General features: G+C 34.8%; 1 protein-coding gene across 1 annotated transcript in view; it reads right to left on the bottom strand.

Moving 5' to 3' along the window:
• Positions 1-114: 114 nt before the first annotated feature.
• The window catches only part of LOC140451795 (acyl-coenzyme A oxidase 1-like), a 54576-nt gene continuing 33121 nt past the window's right edge, over positions 115-21569 (bottom strand). The window contains 8 exon segments of the mRNA XM_072545651.1: positions 115-6851; positions 9873-10131; positions 11166-11500; positions 13868-13929; positions 13932-14029; positions 15375-15535; positions 18695-18939; positions 20811-20934. Of these exon segments, the coding sequence (XP_072401752.1) occupies positions 6591-6851; positions 9873-10131; positions 11166-11500; positions 13868-13929; positions 13932-14029; positions 15375-15535; positions 18695-18939; positions 20811-20934 (1545 nt within the window). The 3' untranslated portion in view covers positions 115-6590.

Genomic DNA, 21569 nt, shown 5'->3' with positions numbered 1-21569 from the left:
TTATTTCGGTTTTGTTTTTCACATTTAATCTAAGTATATTTATTGTGTAGGTGCGGTATGGAAGAATAATGGAAGTGTAAGGATTTTATTTTATATTAATAAAAAATATTTAACATCAAAATATTTATTTTTTAGCAACAACGGGTATATAAAATGCATCTTTATTTTAACATAAACGCTTAAACGTACATCAACAACTTTAAAAATATGTGTAAGCCCAGAGTATATTCCTCTTTTTATTAATATTGCATCAAAATAAAATTGCTGGTATTAACTAACAAGCAAAATTTAAAGAACAACAAAAATTGTGATGTTCGAAGTCGGCAAATTAGAGAAGGTCTTCAAGGCCAGGCCTTATCTGTTTGGATTTCTAATTGTTTTGATATCTTAAAAGTCTAACATGACAAACATTATTTCCTCCAAAATTAATTAACCACGATGAAAATCAAAAAACCAAAAAGTAAATGACTGACTTATTCAATAAAAACTTTATATTATACTTCGTGTTGTTCACTATACGTTCTACAATTTTGACGTTGACATTTTCGTACAGAGTTGCCGTATTTATTTTTGGGCTTGTGAGTGTACAATGGCCATTAAGTGCAACGTTAACAAATTGAAATAAAGTTTCGGTGACGAAATTCATTTCGACTAATCCTTCTGGGTTTTCCTTATTTTAATTAGTGTTTGGCCCATTTAATTATGCCACAAGCCGTAAAGGTTAAGTTTTTCATATATGGGTAGGCAGTTTTATATGCTTTTAGGGGATGCCAGTTTGAGAAATGTTCCTAACAATATAAATGCTTGAGTGTAAGGTTGCTGTAAAACACAATATAACAATTTCAGTTACTGGTATCAGTAGCATTTTGTTTTTTTATGAATTACAATAAATAACTAAGTATCTTCTGCACAAAATTTTTCTATAAATTTTATTTTATTGGAAATATGATGTATGTAAGTCAAAATAGTTCTAAAATTATTGTTAGGGTATTTTTAAGCCGTTGGTTGTACTTTGACGACGTAGAAACGTCATTGATGACGTGTAATGAACTTTAAAGGAAATAATGTATTCATATCATCCCGTATAAATTACATATGACACCATCCCCTCTACATGTTTTTCTTTAGTTTACAAGAGAGCCAACATTATTATAGTTAAATATTAGTAATTTATACGATCGCATAAAATTGTAAGTCAAATCTAATTTTTTCTTATACAGTGTTTACAAAAAGAAATTTACTCGGGGTAATAAAGAAAAAAAAAGTAATTTTAAATATAAAATTGTACAAACATTAATCTAAAAATTGAAATTTTTTTTATTAAAAATCTCAAAATTTATTATTATACAGGAGTACACTACGAAGTGGCAATTGGTTATTAGGCGAAGTTAATTACACAGGCCGAAGTCCCAGAAAACAGAGTATACTTTTTCGAATGTTTCTGATGCGCTGCCAAATTGCCGAATTTGCTCTGGTTTCTGAGATATCCTAACCTAAAAATGCAAAAATAGCGGTTTTTGGTAGAGCAAGTATCCCTGCTTGTAGTTAAGAGGGGTGGTTTCTAGGGATAATTTTGCTATTAATATTTCAAGTTACAGGGTAAGGTGGATTTTCCTGCTTGTGTATTAAAATGGATGGATATAACAAAAAAAGCAATTAGTCCCGAGGGTTAGGTCGCTTTGCCTGCTTGTAGACTAAAAAAGTAGTTTTTAGGCGTTGGTTGGTTTAAGGGTGTACCGGTTTGACGAATAAACTGGCTTGCTGTACAAGATTTCCATTTACTACAAAAAATATTAGCAATTATCTTATGGATTCTAAGGTTAGGTGGGTTTTCTGCTTCTGAATTCAAAGAGATGGTTTTTACGGGTTGGTTGGGTTTGGGGTGTGTAGGTTTAAGATTTTTGGATTTGTGGTTGTTGGAATAAGATTTTATGAGTATGTAATGTCTGATTCTAGTCTGAGGCTAGTTTTTCCGTTATAATAGATAATCATATGGTTTGTAGGATTTCTAAAACTAAGATGCTTTTATAACTAACTTTAAAATGCAATATTTCAGCGAAAAAAGAAGATATCTGAGTAAACTTAACGTCACTTAAAAGATTGAGACTTACACTTTAAGATGATTATAACAGTTTCTTTTAGAAAAAATATACTACGATCCTACATAATCTCAAAAACGGATAAAACAGCTATTTTGCACTTTTACGTTAGGTCACTATTCTTTGGATCCGAATATTGGTTAAATTTTAAATATTAAATCCAATATTAAAATTATAACTTCACAGTTATGTTTTAATTATGAAAGAGTTGAGAAAGTGCTTAATATTAGAATTCAAACTTTTTTAATCTTTTGAAAAAGCTCTTATAATAAAAAATTCTATAGATAACTGCTACTAATAGACCTACTACTAGTATATCTTGAATTTATTCTTCGAAAAACAATTATACTGTAGTTAGGAGATGATAAATTTAATAAAAATAGCAACAGCAACGAAAGTGACAGAAAAAGTTACTCACACAGCTGTAAGTTGTAAAAAATAAAGCTTGTAAGACAATTTGGTGCATTTTAAATTGTACAAGTTAAACTAATTACCTTAGTTCAAAAATGTCTCTTTTAAGGATGAAACCAATAAAAACAACAATTATTTATGATTTAAAATTAATATGTATGAGATATCATTATCATCAAGGTCTTTCATTCCTGATAAATGTTTGCCGCTTTTTACTTAGAGCTCTCTAATTCGCTTATTGCGGTGAATCACTTCGCTTTCTTCTTGTACATTGTGAAAGTTTATTGTATGACTTGGTTTTCGTTACAATTGTCTTCCACTTATTGCGATCTGTGCATAATTCCCTTAAGTTTCTTACTTTCATAATTCTGATATCCCTCATGACCTGGACCTCCCATCTCTCTCTCTCTCTCTAGGTCTTCCCCTTGGTCTTTTAGTTTCTAGCTTCTGGTGACTTCTTAATAAGACGACCTACTGTTCGTTTTCATTCTCTCTATGTGTGCCAACCACCTCAGTCTCTAGATAAATCTAACTGTCTTTTCCCTTCTCTATGTCTCTTATTTCATGGTTCATTTTTCTTCTCATTTCTTCTTTTTCTATTCTTATCGGGCCCATAATTTTTCTAACGTTTTTCTTTTCGAATATTCTTAAACATATATATACCTCGTCGTCTACTTCGTTCCTCCAGGATTTTCGGGGTCGTCTTCTTTTCCTCCTTCCTATGGGGCTCCATTCGGTTATTCTCTTTATCCATCTGCTGTCGCTAGTTCTTCTTACATGTCCATACCACTTTAGTCTTTTTTGTTCTATATATGTTAGTATGTCTCTTTCTATTGATGTTCTTTGCTTTATTTCGTCATTACTTCTCCTATCCATTTTTGTTACTCTGCAGCATCTTCGCAGGCATTCCATCTCTGTTGCTACTATCTTACTGCTGTTTTTCTTGTTTATGATCCAATTTTCAGCCCCTTATGTCATAATACTTCGGGCTAATGTTTTATAAATCTGTGTTTTTGTCTTCATATTTAGGTGTCTATCCCACCATACTGAGTTAAGTTGTCGGATTGCTGTTCTTGTTTGTCCTAATCTTTTCTTCCTCTTCCTTAAAAATTTCTTCCTGTGTTGCTTTTTTCGTGATTATAAACCCTAAGTATTTGAATTTATCCTTTCCTCTGATTGTTACGTTGTCATCAATCTGTAGATCTTCTATGTCTTCTTCACTTGTAGATAGGTACTCTGTTTTCGCGAGGTTAATATCTAGGCCAGCCTTGGTATATTCTTCCTGTAGTTTCTCTTAAACATCCTTTATCTTTATATATGAGGCACATTGTCTAAACTACGTATGTAACTACTGGTCTGATTGTAACTATGTATATTTTCCCTTATAAATTTTTGGATAAGTTCTTGTCCTTCATTAGCCTACGGAATCTTCAATTAGTTTTGTTACCTAGTATTTGCTCCATTACTTCACTTCTCTTATTATTTTTGCCGTTCACAATTGCTCTTAAGTACTTAAATTGCTGTAATCTTTCAAAAGTGTAGTTTTCTATCTTGATTTCTCTCGGCTTGTCTTCTCTCCTAATGCAGATTAGTGTTTTTTTTGTCCTTCGTTAATTTCTAGACCTCTTTTCCGCGATTCATTTGCCAAGACTGTTAATGCTTGTTTTAATCTTTCCTTATCTCTTCCTATAAGAACTTTGTCATCTCCATAAGCTACTATTTGTGTTGAAGAGTGGGCTATAGTTCCTTTAATTCCGCTAGCCTTGACTATTCCATCTACTGCTATGTTGAATAGTGTGGTTGACCTTGTCGAACTCCAGTTTCTATTTCAAATTGTATTTGTACTACCTTCTTCGGTTGTTATGCTAGCTCGAGATCCATCCATAGTCATTTTTTTATTCTGATTATCTTTGCCGAGATATCGCGTTTTAAGATTAATTTATTTCTTACTTTCTACATTTAAAATTTGAATAATTCCCAAGTTGTATATTAGTTCACTGTGATATCTCATACTTATACAAATATTTTTTAATATCACTTTCGTTTTATACTTTTAAGGACATTTGTGAAAAAAAATAATACAATTAGTTTTTGTTTGTTTTTTGTCATTTTTGTGTTTGATACGGTTATATACTGCCGCAAATATACATAAATGGTAGAAATTTTAAGAATCAATGAGTTAGGTTGTTTCAATTATTAGAGAAGGTTTCTAATTGAAAGTCCTTCAATTATTGTATTGTCCTTCGCCAATAACCGGCTTTTTATTTACAATCAAAAATATAAATTATCACATATACCGTGTTCTCATGCTGTATTTTGTGTTAACTTTTAGAAAAATTGGCATAGAAACACTAGAGAGACAAATGTAAATACTCTATACATTTAAACCTTAACTGGTCCGACGTCGTGTCATAGTCTACGCTTCATAAATCAATTATATTTTTCGGTCAACAAAATTTCCCTCCGATTTCTTTTTCTTACCTATTCGATCTTCTAGTGAATCATGATAACACGGTGATACTGTAAATACCACATAGGAAGATCCAAATCTCGCGCATGTGGCATGTTCCAACTGTATCCGAAGAGGTGCAAAATGGCGTGACTATGCTTTTTATATAATTACCGGTACCGAATAGTTACCGCTGCGCTACTGACAGCGTGAATAAGCTGGATCTTCGAAACTGGCGCTTACTGTAACAGTTTATGATTGGCAACAATGGTTTAAGACATGTGCTGACAAAGAAGGTAAGGGAGAGGGCTCCTTTGTCAATGCTTTTTGCGGATGATATCGTGTTAGTAGACGAGAGCAAAGAAATATTGGAGAAGTTGGAGGGTTGGAGAAGGGCTATTGAAGTATATGTGGTTGGGCGGAATAGTAGTAATTGGAGAGATCGAACTGCTTGGGGAAAAACTAAAAAGTAGGAGAATTTCAATATTTTGACTCCTACATAGGGGCAAATTGGATACTAGACCACAGAATACAGGCTGGTTGGTTTAACTGAAAGAGAATGAGCGGGGTACTCTGTGCTCGAAAAATTTGGGAAGTGCTGAAACGAAAGATATACAAGAGTGTGGCGATTTTAAACAGATTTTAAAATCTGTCTGGTCCATTAAAAAAAATTCGTTTGAGTGACAGTAATAACGAACCGAAAAGTTTGAATATTTAGTCAAACACAACGTTTTGATAAAAGTACCTACGCTAAAAGCCAAGGCCAGAGCACTGGGAGATGGTGCTCATCCATTATCGATTTGCAATGCGCAAAAAGACGATCCAGCTGCAATAACGTCGTCCATTTTTAATAGTTTTATAGCAAATTGTCAGTGCTAAGGTCTTGAACAATTTTTACTGCGGATGAAATGCTTTTGAGCTTCCGTAGAAAGTGTCGATGTAAAATATACATGCCAAATAAACAAAATAGGACTGAAAATTCAGTGATGCGCGAAACAGTTATTTATATAATGAGTACATCTGCGCAAGCTGTTTTATTCATCGCCTTTATAACCTAAGAAAAATGAGTCGAAGAACTTTGCCATTTTCTTGTCTGTAAAAAGGCGGACCAGTTAAGGGTTAAGTTGGTTTATCTTCAAATTAAAATTCTAGAAAAACCAAAAAGCTAAAAGTCATAAAATAATCTAAAATACCTACTTTCACCAAAAAATAATTCTCAAACTAGGACGGTATAAAAAAAATCACATTGGTATTAACTAATGGACTACCAAAAGTTTCAAAATAGCATATTGGTCCCTGTATATATAACAAAATTTTATAGAAACTTTGTGATCAGTTGCACGAATCATTAATTTGACACTAACTAAAATTAAATTCGGTTGCTTTGATAAAAAGTCAATTAAATATAAAAAAATTGACTTTTTATTTAATCTTGAATACTGTGTATGGTATAATTTGTAAATATCCCGAAAAATGTACACATCGTTACTTGGCTGGTTGAAATCAATATATTAAAAATAGTTAAGTAGTCTTTAAAGATAACGATTTATCAGTAGTGTGTAAAATTAATGCACTTTTGTGAAACTGGTCCAAAGTCTGTCTAATTTTTCTTTAACCTAGATCAAGATGAATTAAAGTTGTGCTTTCATGAACGGTTTCAAGTACGCCTTGAAAGATTTGTTGACCGGTTCAGCATTAAGTGGACTCTTTTGAGCCTCCTCCAGTAACCTCTCGTAAACATTACCATCATATGACCCTAAAGCTGATCCTAATACTTCATCCCTAAAGTCGAAACTGTCTACAATACCGACGGCATTTGGTCTTATGAGCGTTAGCAATTCTTCTAGCCAGGTTTGCAGAGCTTCTACATCTTTTCCTTGTAGCTCGGTGAACTGGAAAACAGATGAAAATTAGTAATTTTATTGTCAAATTATATTCGTTTATATTAATACTACAAATTCCACTGCCAAAAAAAGTTCTTGCTATTACTAATTCTGCCTACATTGGTAGTGGGGTGAATTGAGTAGCTCTACAAATCACACAATCGGTCTCAAACTAAGCTAAAAAGACTATTATTCTTGCACGTAAACCTAGATGATATAATAATATTGATACGAAACTCACATTGTAAAGAAATATATACAGTGTGACCCATTTAGATTGTAAATATTGTAACACCTCTAGAGAGAATTTTCAAGTACAAAGGAGTACTTAGCTCAGAATCAACAAAAAGTGGATTTAGCTTGTTTTGGCAGTAAACCCACGATATATACATAAACAATTTCGTTTTTGTACAACGGGTAAAATTGCATTGTTGAGACAACACAATAAAATTATACTTCTACTTCTTGGAGATCTTTCGATCAGTTTAATTCTGAAGCTGCCTCTGGTTAATTCCCTGGGAGGTAGATTGCCAACTATCCCTCCATCTTTTAAGTGGTCTTCCGGGAGGTCTTGAACCGGGCGAGTTGTTTTCTAGGGCAATTTTTGGGAGTCTATTCTCATCCATTCGTCTTACATGATTGTACCACATCCTCTTTCGCTGCCTTTCCCATCTTACAATATCTTGAATTTTGCACTGCTCTCTGACGTTTGTATTTCTCACCCTGTCTCTTCTTGTTTTGCCCACTATTGATCTTAGGCTTTTCATTTCGGCAACCCTTAGCATGTGTTTCGTTTTGTTGGTATATTCGCGCACTTCTATGCCATATGTCATGATCGGTCGTATGCAAGTCTTGTAGATTCTAATTTGACTATCTGTGCGCATATACGGATTTGACCAGACTATCTCCCGCAGACATCCCGACAATGCGGATGGTTTGTTGATCTGAATCGCATCACCTGTTCTATGGGGTTGTTCTCTGAAGATCATCTTCTGATTCGGCCATAATTGATGCATCATCTGCTTAACACACCATACCAATTCTTTTGTTGTCCATCTGTATCCGAGATTGAGAGATGTTACTTTGTTTATAATTTTGCCCATGAGTAGGTTAAACAAGAAGGGGCTTAAACTGCCGCCTTGTCTAATTCCTCCCGGTGTTGGAATATTTTCAGTGAATTAGTCTCCTGCTCTAACTTTGGTTACATTGTTGTTATTTAGGTTATGGACTATCTTTGTTATGTTGGTCGGTGTTTTAGTTTCTAATAATATATTTAGAATGTCTCCCAGGCGAACCCTGTCAAAAGCCTTCGTCAGATCAATGAAGCAAATATACGTTGGCATGCCGAACTCTATAGCTTTTTCTTTTATTTGTTTTATTATGAATACTGCATCTGTTACAGACCGCCCTCTTGTAAAACCTTGTCGTTTTTCAGCATTAGTGATTTGCCTTTCCAATTTGTCCTTAAGAATACTCGTGAAAAGTTTCATCGTTGTATTTAAGATATTCCTCTGTAGTTTTTTGTCCTTTTTAAATATGGGGATTGTGATGCTCTTATGTCATTCCTCTGGTGTTTCTGTGTCGTTTAAGATTTTGTTAAATAGTTGTGACAATTCAGCGTTTCTTCAGCATCATATAGCTCCTTAAAATGCTGTTGCCATGCCTCTATAGGTACTCCCTTGGTCTGCACGAACTCGTTAACTGTTTTTTTCCTGTTCCGAAGCATTTTCCATACTTTCTTTTGGACACCATGTAGGTCGTAGTCCATGACGCTGGTGAATTTAGCCCAATGTTCTCTTTTGATTGATTTTATGCTTGCGTTTACTTCCCCTTTCCCAAGAAATAATAAAATAACTTAAAATTGTTTCCTTCTTCCTTCCAAGCTCTGCCTGCACTTATCAACCTATATCCCGGAAGTTCTGTTCTAAAATGAACATGATGAACATGGCCACTGGCCAGTATTCGTTTTCCCTATAATGACAATGGGAATCGATTTTATTGTAAATCGATATATGAAATTGTGTTATAGGTTGCCTAGTTTGCGGCGCAAATTAGTAGCTATTGTAGGTAACGATCGTATCGTTACAGTTTCTTACTTGGACAGATTCTGCGAGAGTTTCTTCCGATTATGTGCTTTTATATCTCAGGTATTTGCGTTTTAATTCAGAGAGTTCTTTTACCTCTTGAAAAAACCACGGTTTGGTGTGGTTTATCGCCCTCGTGTTAATTTTCCGCTTTCCAATTGCTTCTTCTGCTGCTTGGATGATACATTTCCTAATTTTTTGCCAAGTATCTTCTACTCCCCATTCTGGTTGTAACTCGATCTCTTTTAGTTTGCTGGTAATCCTGTTCTCATAAAGGAGTTTTGTAGTCTCTGTTGCTAGCGACTCTATATTTTGTTTTTCGATGAGCATTGGGGTTTTCTGTTTCGTTGCGGACGTTCTAGTAGCATCTTGCATAAAACAAGGTTCTGATCGGTCCCCAGGTTAGCAGAGGGCTCTGACATCAAGTACTTGTGACGGTGTTATCACTCGATTTGTGATTATGAAATCTTATCATTGATCGGTGGCTTCAATTATTGTTAAAAGTGTATTTATGTTGGTCTTTATGAGGAAAGTATGTGTTGTTTATTCTCATTTCATTTCTAGCGCAAAAGTCTATTAGTGCTTCGCCGTTTTCATTAATTAGTTCTTCGTTGTACTTTTGTTTTATACCTGGTATGACAATTAAAATTATTTCCACTATAAATAAACTGCATGAAAATTTCAAATATCAAAAGTTATGCTGGCGTACATGGATGTCAAAAAATGTCAACTGCATTTTCAAAGTAAATACCCTAAATCAACGGATAACTCCCTACATGCCTGTTTCATTTTAGTTTTAAAATGATTTACTCACTGTATTATTGCTTAGCAGATTATAAATTGATTGGAATATTCAAAAAAAGTGTGACATAATAACGTAGATAAATTATGAGTAGAATCATTAAATATTTCATATATGGTAAATAACTAGTTTTTGAAAATTTACCTTTAGAATGTCGCCACTACATCTCAAGATGGTGTCAACTGCGTATAGTTGAAGCAGCTGATCCAAAACTGTCATAAGCTCTGTTGAAACTTTTTGTTGTAACCTCTGAATTGTCGATAAATATATTTCAACAATAAGAGTTCGTCCATGTAACTCCGCAGCTTGAACCAATTCGATCGATGTATTATTCCATGCATCTTCATAAGCCATTCCTTTGTTCACCCTCTCGTTGATACGTCGATTTGCTAGCTCGATTTTCCTAATAACAAAATAAAATAATAAGCTTTTATTAATATCATTTTGTAACGATATATTTGCCTACCACATTGGGTATTACTTATAGGGGGTCGAAAGTGGGGACTGAGCAATTACTGGGCTGGAAATAGGGTAAGCAAACAAACCGAAACGTCTGCGAACGGCCACTCTTGTTTTGGTTGGAGAGCTGGGTCGTAAGAAAGTGAATAAAGGAGGGACTGGAAGGGATAACTACAAAGAAAGAAATCAAAAAAATACTTACATAGATTTCCTGGGCAAAAAACACAAGAAGGTTCCTAAACTATTTGAAATAGATGACGTTTAAAAAAATCCTCTTTCTGGATGGAAAGAAATGCTTTTCTTTCCTGGTATCACTGGATTTTTGGATTGGAATTGAATCAAAAGCACTGCAAATAACACACAACTGTGTCCCACACAAACTGCAAATAGTCTGGCGTGACCATGGAACATAAAAATCGACAAATCTGGGAAAGTTGGACACTGATTCGGACTTAGGATTATCCTGAATAACAACAAACTGCAATCTTTAAAATTCGGCCACTCAATTCCTTCTTAAAACCATGCGGACCTCACAAATGGTTGGAAACGCCGTCTTAAAAATTCCTCATATAGGGCACATCATAAAAAATTGGTGATTAACTCAACAAAAACTGCCAAATAGCATTTTGAGCCCAAATTCACCTCTCAACTTAAAAAAATTGCCGGCTTTGAAGACTACACGCCGAGAGCCATCTCTTCCAAATCCAAATATCAACTCCTAACTCGTTCTCCTTTAATGACGCTTTTTATTCGATTATGGACCTTAAGAGTGCTGGGCTTTCAAAATTGTAGGAATCTATTTAAATAAAACGTAAATGTAATTTTTCTTAGATGTGTCGCAAAATACTTGTGTAAACAAAAACTTCAAGGAATTTTATACATAGCCAGGGGCGTATCAAATAATTTCTATATATTAAATATTCGATAGTTATAAGGAAATTATTTATACTACAATTTAAGTAGTCACGTAGGACTTACCCTGCTGCAGTTTTCTGCAAAGCACTAATAATCCAATCTACTGACTTCTGGAAAGGCAATTTGTTGTTGAGAGCATTTACCAAATATTTGCAACTAGGTAACGATTGGAGGCTTTGAGGATTTTGCCAGCATTTTATGAGGAATCTAGCAGTTTGCAGGAGAAGTACTGTGTTTTCACCTTCATAAGTACACATCGCCGTAACTAATCCATAAGTAGAAGGTAAATTTGAAGATGTCATGTATCCATGCCCTCCACATGAAAGTCTGAGTGTTTCAATACCTCGAGCAGCATCCGCTGTACATACTGCCTTTAACACACAGGCAGCTGCATGTAACTAAAAATAAAAAATTACATTAACTACTTTATTTAATGGGAGTACACCACAATTGTAATTAAAAAAATTTCGATGTTTCGATTTCTAACTCGGAAATAAGCTTATTCTCAGTAATAATGAAAGAGATGGATCACAATTGCTGATGATTAATCATGGTATGGTGAGAACAAAAATTAATAGTTGTTCTAAAAATGGGATTCTCGATTCGATATTAACAGACACAGACATTTTTAACAGACAACTTTTTCAGAAAAAAAAAGATACAAAAAAGAGATATGTTAAATTAAAATCGGTTAATAAACAAAAAAGTTATTGCAAAATGAACAACAAAATCGCTGTTTTTCAATATTGTTAATGACTTTTTTATTTGAATAATTATATCTACCAAATATGTCCCCCTAAAAATAAAAATTGAAGCGTCCCTTCGTTTTTTGTTTTTTGCATCAATAAAAACAAAACCTGAGTGGAAAGTTTTGGCTTTATAGAAGACCACCCTGTAATATACTACACACATAATGTGTGTTAACTTTATCCTTAATGCTAATTTGTTACACGCTACCCTGATTATAATTGGTAGATAAATCGTGTCAGATCTTATTTCCAATTATTTCTTCTAGCAAGTTTAGTAAGATCCGGCTCACCAATAATACCACAAGATAAAATAAAATAAAAGTCAACCACATGTACTGCTAAAAATATTGCCACACCTGTGTATGATCAAAAAATTAGATGAATATTCATCATCATCATTGGTGCTACAGCCCTATAAAAGAGCCTCGACCTTCTTAAGTCTATTACGCCAGTCAGTTCTATCCATTGCCAACTGTTGCCAGTTTGCTGCGCCTATTTGTCTACCATCCTCATCTACACCATCCCTCCATCTGAGTTTTGGCCTACCCCTACTTCTACTTCCCACAGGTTGCGACATAAGGATTCTTCTAGGAGGGTTGTTCTGCTGTGATCTTGCCAGATGTCCTGCCCATCTTAGTCTTCCTATTTTTATAAAGGATACTACGTCTTTACCACCAAATATATGTTTATATCTGTGATATATCTCGTAGTTGTACCTCCTTCTCCAAACACCATTTTCACAGATGCCACCGAATATTCCTCTCAGGATATATATATATATATATATATATATATTTAGGGATTCTACAGTATTCACTGCCTTCCCTCGCTCAACCGTTTCCATCTCTCTCTGTTGTTCCATTCTCCATCGTTTAGTCCTCTCTTACTCATGGCGTCGTCTACTTCGTTCCTCCAGGATTTTCGGGGTCGTCCTCTTTTCCTCCTTCCTATGGGGCTCCATTCGGTTATTCTTTTTATCCATCTGCTGTCGCTAGCTCTTCTTACATGTCCATACCACTTTAGTCTTTTTTGTTCTATATATGTTAGTATGTCTGTTTCTATTGATGTTCTTTGTTTTATTTCGTCATTACTTCTCCTATCCATTCTTGTTACTCTGCAGCATCTTCGCAGGCATTCCATCTCTGTTGCTATTATCTTACTGCTGTTTTTCTTGTTTATGATCCAATTTTCGGCCCCATATGTCATAATACTTCGCACTAATGTTTTATAAATCTGCGTTTTTGTCTTCATATTTAGGTGTCTATCCCACCATACTGAGTTAAGTTGTCGGATTGCTGTTCTTGTTTGTCCTAATCTTTGTGTAATTTCTTCCTCTGTTGTTGCCTTTTTCGTGATTATAAACCCCAGGTATTTGAATTTATCCTTTCCTTTGATTGTTACGTTGTCATCAATCTGTAGATCTTCTATGTCTTCTTCACTTGTAGACAGGTACTCTGTTTTCGCGAGGTTAATATCTAGGCCAGCCTTGGTATATTCTTCTTGTAGTTTCTTCATCATGTAGCTGAGGTCGTCTTGGTCTTGTGCAATCACTACTTGATCGTCTGCAAAACTTAACGTATATAGGTATTCGTTCCGTACCGGTACTCCCATGCCTTCGCATTTTCTTTTCCATGTAGTTAAGGCTTTCTCTAAGTATATTTTGAATAGGGTTGGAGATGTGGAACAACCCTGCAGGAGCCCTTTTGTTGTGGTGAAGTCTCCTATGATTCTTGTTCCCATTTTAATGGACACTTTATTTTCTTTATACAGAGCTTTTGTAGCTTCTATGAGTTCCGTCTGTATTTCTAATTTGTACATTGCCTCCCATAGTTATGACCTTGGTACAGAGTCATACGCCTTTCTCAGATCCACAAATGCCAAGTTGGGTCCTTTCAGGATCCTTCGTTCAAATATAAGCAGGAGATTTTCATCTGCCTTGGAAATGGTCCATGTCTCCGGATGAATATTGTACCGCATTGGAGATGAATAGTATACCGTATAAAAAAATACACTTACCTCTGGTAAATTTTCAAGTTGACCAGTTTCGAGTTCACCGGTAACGTTGTTGTAAGTATCCATAACCAGGCAGCGGAGTACTGGAAGGAAAAACAGGCAGCTAATTGAGGAAAGAGTTTATTCTGCTGAGTAAGGTAATCTAAAATTTGCGGTTCAGGTTCACTGAAAATAAAAACAGATGTTAGTACATTTCTAACATATTTAATTTTAACATAATATTACAGAGATGAACCTGGTCCTCGTAAGTGACCTAATTGTATCTGGGAGGTTGTGCTCCGTCGCAAAAACCCACATTTCGGGCTGTTTTGAGGTAAAGTTTGCAGCATTACTCAGTAAAAACGATAACGAACTTTCCACAACAAACGTCAAAATATAGACAACATATAATACATAATATACAGGCCCGTCTTTAGTCTTATAGTGGGGAGCCCATTGGGGCACCATTAATTTGACTGTAGAATTGATTTTGGAAGATGAAATAAGTGGTCTTGCTAGATACTGTATTTAGGTTTTAGAATGTTTGGAGTTTCGTCTATAGGAATGTTTGTAAAGAGTGAAACGGTGTCGAAACTTCAATTAAAAGAACTCGGCGAGAAGTTGTAGAGTTTTGGCCAATGATTGAGTAGGGCAGTTGTATGCACTGACAATGGGACGTAGAGGAATACCGGGCTTATGAATTTTGGTTAGGCCATATATTCGAGGTATTCTGAAAGACTTTTCACGAGGAATTAGAGATTGTTTTATGTCAACAGGACTAGGTTTTGTTGATAATGGCTTTTGTTGTTTTCTCCAGGTAGGTTGTTGGATTATTGGGAATTGGTCTGTAGTCAGGAGTATTAATGAGATTTTAGAGTTTATTAATGCAAGAAGAAGTGTTTAGGATGACGGTGGCATTTTCTTTATCGGCGGAAAGAATGACTAGATTTGGATTTGACTGCATTTAAGTTGGCCAATTCTTATTTTTCAAAGTGTATATAGTGTGACTTATGTCTTTGTTCAAGAGAGTCTAATGAATAACGCTTTTGCACCTGTGTAACAAATCTCTTTAGTCACTTCTACTTCGCTCAAATGGTCTCCAGATGTTCTGGGCCATTCTGAGTCATCAAAATCAATCGAGACCTCGAACGATTCTAGTGTGACAAATGAGAAGAATATTCTGTTTATGGGATTGTCAACCTAACAATGCAAGTAATAACAAGAAAAATTAAATGGAACATTTAAACAATTAAAAGAAACACAATGAAATGTGTGAACTGTGCACAAGCTCTATAATTGGTAAAGTAGTTAAAATACGGAAAACAAAAAGGAATAGCACAAACATTAATCGTCAAAACGTAGCTGAGACAACACTAAAACGCGAAAAGAAAAATTAAAAGCTAGATAAAAGTACTGTTTTTATAAAAGAAAAGACAAAAAGGAGAGTCCCTAGAAAAATCCATGCAAATTACTGGGTCTAAAAAGATTCCACAGATATAGTTTAATGATAAATAATTGTTTTAATACTTACTCAGGTTTTATTTGTGATTGATGCCTGACTGCACTATACCTAGTAGCAATAGTACAAGCTTTTTTCAAATATGTAGATGCGTCTTGTACTAATACCACTCTAACAAAAATCATTGTCCCATAAGTTAGCTTATTACTAGGAGACTGTACATAGGTGCCATCCTAAAATAAAAAACACTTATAACAAAAATATTATTAATATACCGCATAATAAAAGTGTATAGAACAGCTCTTTTTTATATTGCGGGCGTTTTTTCCTTTGAGCACGTCAGTCAATATATTGGTGGACAGTACCGTATCAGTAAAGTTAATTCCATATAGGGAACATTAATAAGTCTGTAATAATAATAATAATAGTCTCCCGTTTTATACCGCTGTCGCGGCTTTGGGAGTATAGCAGGGTAGTCTGCTATATCTAGGGCCTACGGTATACAAGGAAGGTAACATGGCCAGTGCTACGCTTCAACCGTCTATTATTACCCCTGGTTTTACCCAAGGTACTCATTTTTATTCAGGCTGAGTCGACCTGGGGCCTATAGACATTTTTAAAATGTCTAGATGTTCTTGCCGGCGGTAGGATTCGAACTCCGGACCACCGGCTTGCGAGGCAAGCATCCTACCGCTTGCGCTACGCAGGCCCTCATAAGTCTGTATTTAAATGAATTTATGAAATCTTGAGGAAGAATCCACCTCGACACTTTTTAAACTAGTGTTCTAATTTCGGAGAAAATGCCACAAACCACCTTGTACTTTAACATCAAATATGGACAATTGGTGAGGTGCGGTTTCACCACCTACATCTTACATGATCGTATATTTCGAGTCTGAGAAACACAAGATCCGGTGATAAGTTGCCAAGGAATTCTAGAGTTTCTTCTTGTGTGGAACTTTTTCTTCCATTAGTTATCTGGAGCCGAACCAATCACAGATTTAGATTGACGAGAGCTCCTGATTCCGGCCCATTCATTTACTGACGAGGTACCCAGTGCTAAAAACTTATCTGCTATCTCGTTCTCTGTGATTCCAATGTGACCCGATGTTATGATCATGTGCCAATCGTTTAGAGCCTCTTTGCATTCCCACACCCACTGATTTATGGTTCAGGTTGTTCAGGAAGAGGTTTTTCTATGAGAGCACTCAATGCTGACTGACTATCATAACTGATGTTGAGTTCTTCAATCTGTGAGTACACCTCAATGTGGCTGTGATCTTTGTTTTGAAAGACCAAAGTTTCTTTTCCAACCTTCAGGCAGTAATCACCTGCCAGTGATGGTTCTTTTATAGGGAACCTCCATCCCTATAAGAGATATTTCCGTCTCCTAGACTACTATCCCTCTTATCTATGTGTAGACTCGGTACCACTATTTCCCATTTGTCTCCAAAGAAAAACCTGAGACACTGCCCACCTCCTCTTATTTCAAGTAACGGACACACAATTATAGAATATCAGAGAAGATGGCTGGGAATGAAATATTAGAAAATCGTAACATCGAGGAAAGCTAGGAAAAACTTATAAATAACATAATTAATGCACCAACAGAATCACTTGGAGAGCGGAAGTGAAGACAAAATGTAAAGAAAAAAAGAAAGCCTTTTTACAATACAGAACACAACAAACACAACAGACATACAACCACTATAAGGACAGAATCCGAACGAACTCCTGGAGTACGGAGGACCAGATCTGACCAAACAGCTATTAAAACTAATCCAAAGAATAATAGAACAAAACAGATTTGCTCAAGAATGAACATCAAGCATCCTAATACCTCTCTTCAAAAATGGAGACAAATCGGACCCGGAAAGTTACAGAGGAAATAATTTATTAAACAACACTAAAATTAACAACCAAAGTGATAACAAATAAACTGAATGAAATTATAGCACTACAGAAGAACCACAAGGTTTTAGGTGGGGAAGATCGTTCACCGACGGTATATTTATAATGAGGCAAGTGCAAGAGAAATCATTAGAATACAACAAACCGCCATATTTACGTTTCGTGGACCTTAAGAAGGCATTTGACCAGGTCAAATTAAAGTACGTTATAAACTTATTGTGCGCCAGAGAGATACCTCTAGGAATGACCAAAACGATCGAAAATATCTACCAAAACGATCGAAAATATCTACCAAAACAACATCTGGTGTCAATTTACACATCACTTTCTGCAATGGCCTTTGGTTCAAGGTGTCAATTGGGTAATTCATCAGCATCCCTAGAAATGATAATGAGTAGGAATTTTGCGAATGGCAAGTTTTTTTAAACAAAGTAGAGCAAAGTGGAGCGAGAGAGAGAGAGAGAGAGAGAGAAAAAAACAATAAAATGTTTTTATGATCAACTGTTGAAAAACCCTTTTAGTGAGAGGTCGTGAAATAAAACAACAAAAAATGCAGGTGTGCGGTTCAATTTGTTTTTCATGACCATAAAAGGAGGTCTAATCTCGTTTTAGTGACGCCTAAGATTAGCACCTCGAGTATTGTGTAAATAATATATACAAAAGAGTCTGATTTATATTTATATCTAGGTGTGTAAAAGGATCAATTCAGATTGACGCCTCGGGTATTACATAAATAATCTTTTTTAGAATAGATATGAAAGGGTCTGATTTATAAGATAATAAAAACTTAAAAGATATTTAATGAAAACTCGACTTTTTGGTAAAGCAAATATAGTACAGGGCTGGATTATGTTTGTCGAGAAAGAAATATTTGAGAGCAGGATTATTATACACGACTATAGCACAGAGAATGGAAGTTTTCAAGCGATCAAAACGTATTTCCCACTTCTACACCAATCACTGAATGCAATCAGCTGACTTTGTAGGATGAAGTATGTATAAGTCACCGAAGAAATACTAGAATAAATTTTGAAGAAATAAATTAAAGTCATATCAATAATAAACATATAAAATAAGAATGGGTCCAAGTTAGAACTCTGAGATATGCCGAAAATATGTTGATCTTGACCAGTTTTTTCTCCCAACTTTAACGAACGAAATTCTTTGTATGTGACCGTGAAAACCTGACTCACCGGCTTTAAAAGGGGTAAATTGTCTATTGAAGATGGAAAGAAGACGGCTAGCGAAGGACAGTGTCCAGTGTCTTGTCCATCTCCGTAAAGATTGATGCAGTTTATGATTTTATTAGACAGTTTAAAAAAAAAAAAAGTTTGATTTTCAAATTTTGTTTGCTTCTATAGTAGAGTAAGCATTTTTTAATACATCTCGTAGATAAAAAAATTAAAATATAGTAAAATTGACGAAAACCGTATTGAACTACGTATATGATAAGCTAAATAGAATAAAAGGAAAATACTCACAGGTAAAACTCTGCTATTTTTCATTAACATGTGAGTCCTGGGTATTCTAACATTTTCAAACCCTAAATATCCATTGTTTGTACTGTTCATTCCTAATTTACATCCTATTTCTCCTATTTTAATACCTGGTAAAGGTACGTGAGTTTCCTCATCTCTCAGTTGTACTATGAACGGGTGAATACCATGGTTCTTGCCCTGCGTGTGTAACTGAGCTACCACAACTGCATAATTCGCTGAATGTCCCACTGAAATTATATAGTATATGTAAACATTCAAAACAAATTTTAACAATTTCGCAAATATATATCTTTTTTAATGACCCAGAAGGGTTGTGTCTGCTTTTACCCCTATGAGAAACAATTACAAAGAAATATAGTGTACTAAAAAAATATGGAATGACAATTAATAAAAATAAAACAAAAGTTAGGGTGATGGAGAAAATGAAGAATAAAAGATAAAAATAAAAGTAGAAGTAAATTAGACTTTTAAAAAGCAAATTACTTGATAACCCGTCGACTTACATGAATCAAACATCAGTAACTTTTTTTGTAGAACTTAATGCTGCTTAATCTAATATTTTTCTATTATTTTACCTATAGTTTTCCTGAAAATCAAATTGCTTTGATTTGCTAAACACTTCTTCTTCTTAAAGTGCCTATCCGTTCCGGACGTTGGCGATCATCACGGCTATCTTCACTTTGCTTATTGCAGCGCGGAACAGTTCAGTGGTAGTCGTGTTATACCACTTTCGCAAATTTTGAAGCCAGGAAATGCGTCTTCTTCCCGGTCCTCTCTTACCATTTACTTTCCCTTGGAGAATCAGCTGGAGAAGGCCGTAACGTTCTTGATTTCTCATTACATGACCTAGATATTCCAACTTTTTAGTTTTGACGGTCATGAGAATTTCACATTCTTTCCCCATTCTACGCTAAACACAACCAAGTGTAAGTAGCGCCCTCTATTAACAATGCTGAATTAGAGTCTGAATTAGTAATCCTCACGTAAAAAACTGTCAATTTTTAAATAGAAATTGTGAAAACATAAAATTATTGCGAAAATTAAAATCTATATTTAAACTTGATGGATAGAATGATGGACAAAATCATCATACTTTGAGGTTTAGAATCTACAACTCAGAGATACGATATTCTGCATGAATCACCGTGTATAATATACTCTTAACCCGGCAACTGTGTTGTGGGGTGGAAATCACTCACGTCGTTCATTAACGTTTACTAAAACAGTGGTAACATCGCCAGATTCTTCTGGTACCACGGTTACTTTCCCATAATATAACAGACCTTGCATTGCATCATAAATTTTATTATATAAATAAGATTTGAATGAGTGGTGTCGCTTTCTTTGGACTTGTGGGTAATTTTGACCCCACCACACAGTTGAAGTTCCAGTATATTTAGTTTTTGGTAATTTTCACCCTCCAACACCGGTTCATTTTTAATAGGTAAGTTTTGATACTACCACAATTATTTATTTTGATTTTTTTAACAGAAACATAATTGAATTTTTAGGAATAGTGAAAATTAATTAGATATTATTAATGTCAGACATATAGAAATATGTGTAGTTGGGAGAAATAACAAGAAGCCCCCTTGAAGCTTTGGCAGGATGAATTAACTGGATCAGAATTAGAATCAGAAAGCGAATCTGAAACTAAAAGTCAGCAGGTTAGCCTTCGTCCCAGTGAGGATGTTTTAGAAAACCAACTTCAATCAGTGGAAAATTGTCAGTCTGGAACTCCTAAACAGGAAAGTCAATCATCATCGGAAGAATCTTTTCAAGACAACAATACGTTTGAAGATGATAGAGTAAGACAATCTAAGTTTTTTATCAGACGATATGGGAAAACAAAATGGGCAAAGGACTGTCCTAATAAATCGGTTAGAACACGACAAGAAAATTTAATTATAAGGACGAACATAATTATATCATCAAGGCTACGGATGCAGACCGAGGGGACCGAGGAAGAAGGAAGACTATCAATGGTTCAAACCCTAGTATAAGAATGAAGAAAAAAGAATTTATTCAAAAAAATAAACAAATTTATGTATAGCTGTAGTTCCAAAATTAGATTATATCATTAATACTAAATACTCACAGCCTCCAGGCCACCATTTGTACGATGTAATTGTTGGCGAATTTAAGACAAATTCTTCAGTTTTGGAGTCGTAAGTGGCAATTGTTTCTAGTCCTCTAATGAATGTGCCGTGTCCAAGTTCAGTCTAAAAATAAAAATAAAATAAAAATATAAGCCAAGAATATGCGTTCACTACTGTACATCAAAAAATTTACTACCAACGTCTTTGTCACTGAATATATCTCCAAGTACAGAGGAACCTATCTAAAAGTTATCAAAACAGCTAAAAAATGTACTATCAGAATCGTCTGGGAAGCTCTAAAAATGTTGCAAGAGAAACTTGATCCATAATAAACGATCTTCGAAATAAAACTAACACAGCTCAAACATTTTCTCTTCCAAATCCTAAAAATCTTAATGAATACTTCGTTAATGTGAGAAAAATATAACATCAAATATTTTGCCACAACAAGATCCTATTTCCTATCTCCCCAATTCAAAAAAGGTATCTAATTCATTCTTTATAAGACCAGTTAATACATCTGACCTGATCCAAACAATCAGTAGTATCAAAAGCAAATCTTCCTGTAGTACTGATGCACTATCCATAAAAATTTTCTAAAATCTTCCAAAAAATGTGTTGGAAGTCCTGGTCTCACTAATTAACGATTCCTTTGAAAAAGGTATATTTCCAGAGTGCCTAAAGACAGCCATTATTATTCCTCTTCATAAGGGTGGTGAAAAATCTAATGTCTGCAACTATAGACCTATTGCCTTACT

The sequence above is a fragment of the Diabrotica undecimpunctata genome, chromosome 10 (assembly GCF_040954645.1).
Source record: "Diabrotica undecimpunctata isolate CICGRU chromosome 10, icDiaUnde3, whole genome shotgun sequence".
In the NCBI taxonomy this organism is placed as follows: Eukaryota; Metazoa; Arthropoda; class Insecta; order Coleoptera; family Chrysomelidae; genus Diabrotica; species Diabrotica undecimpunctata.
Note: the sequence above shows the minus strand (reverse complement) of the source record. Positions and strands in the feature narration are given on the sequence as shown.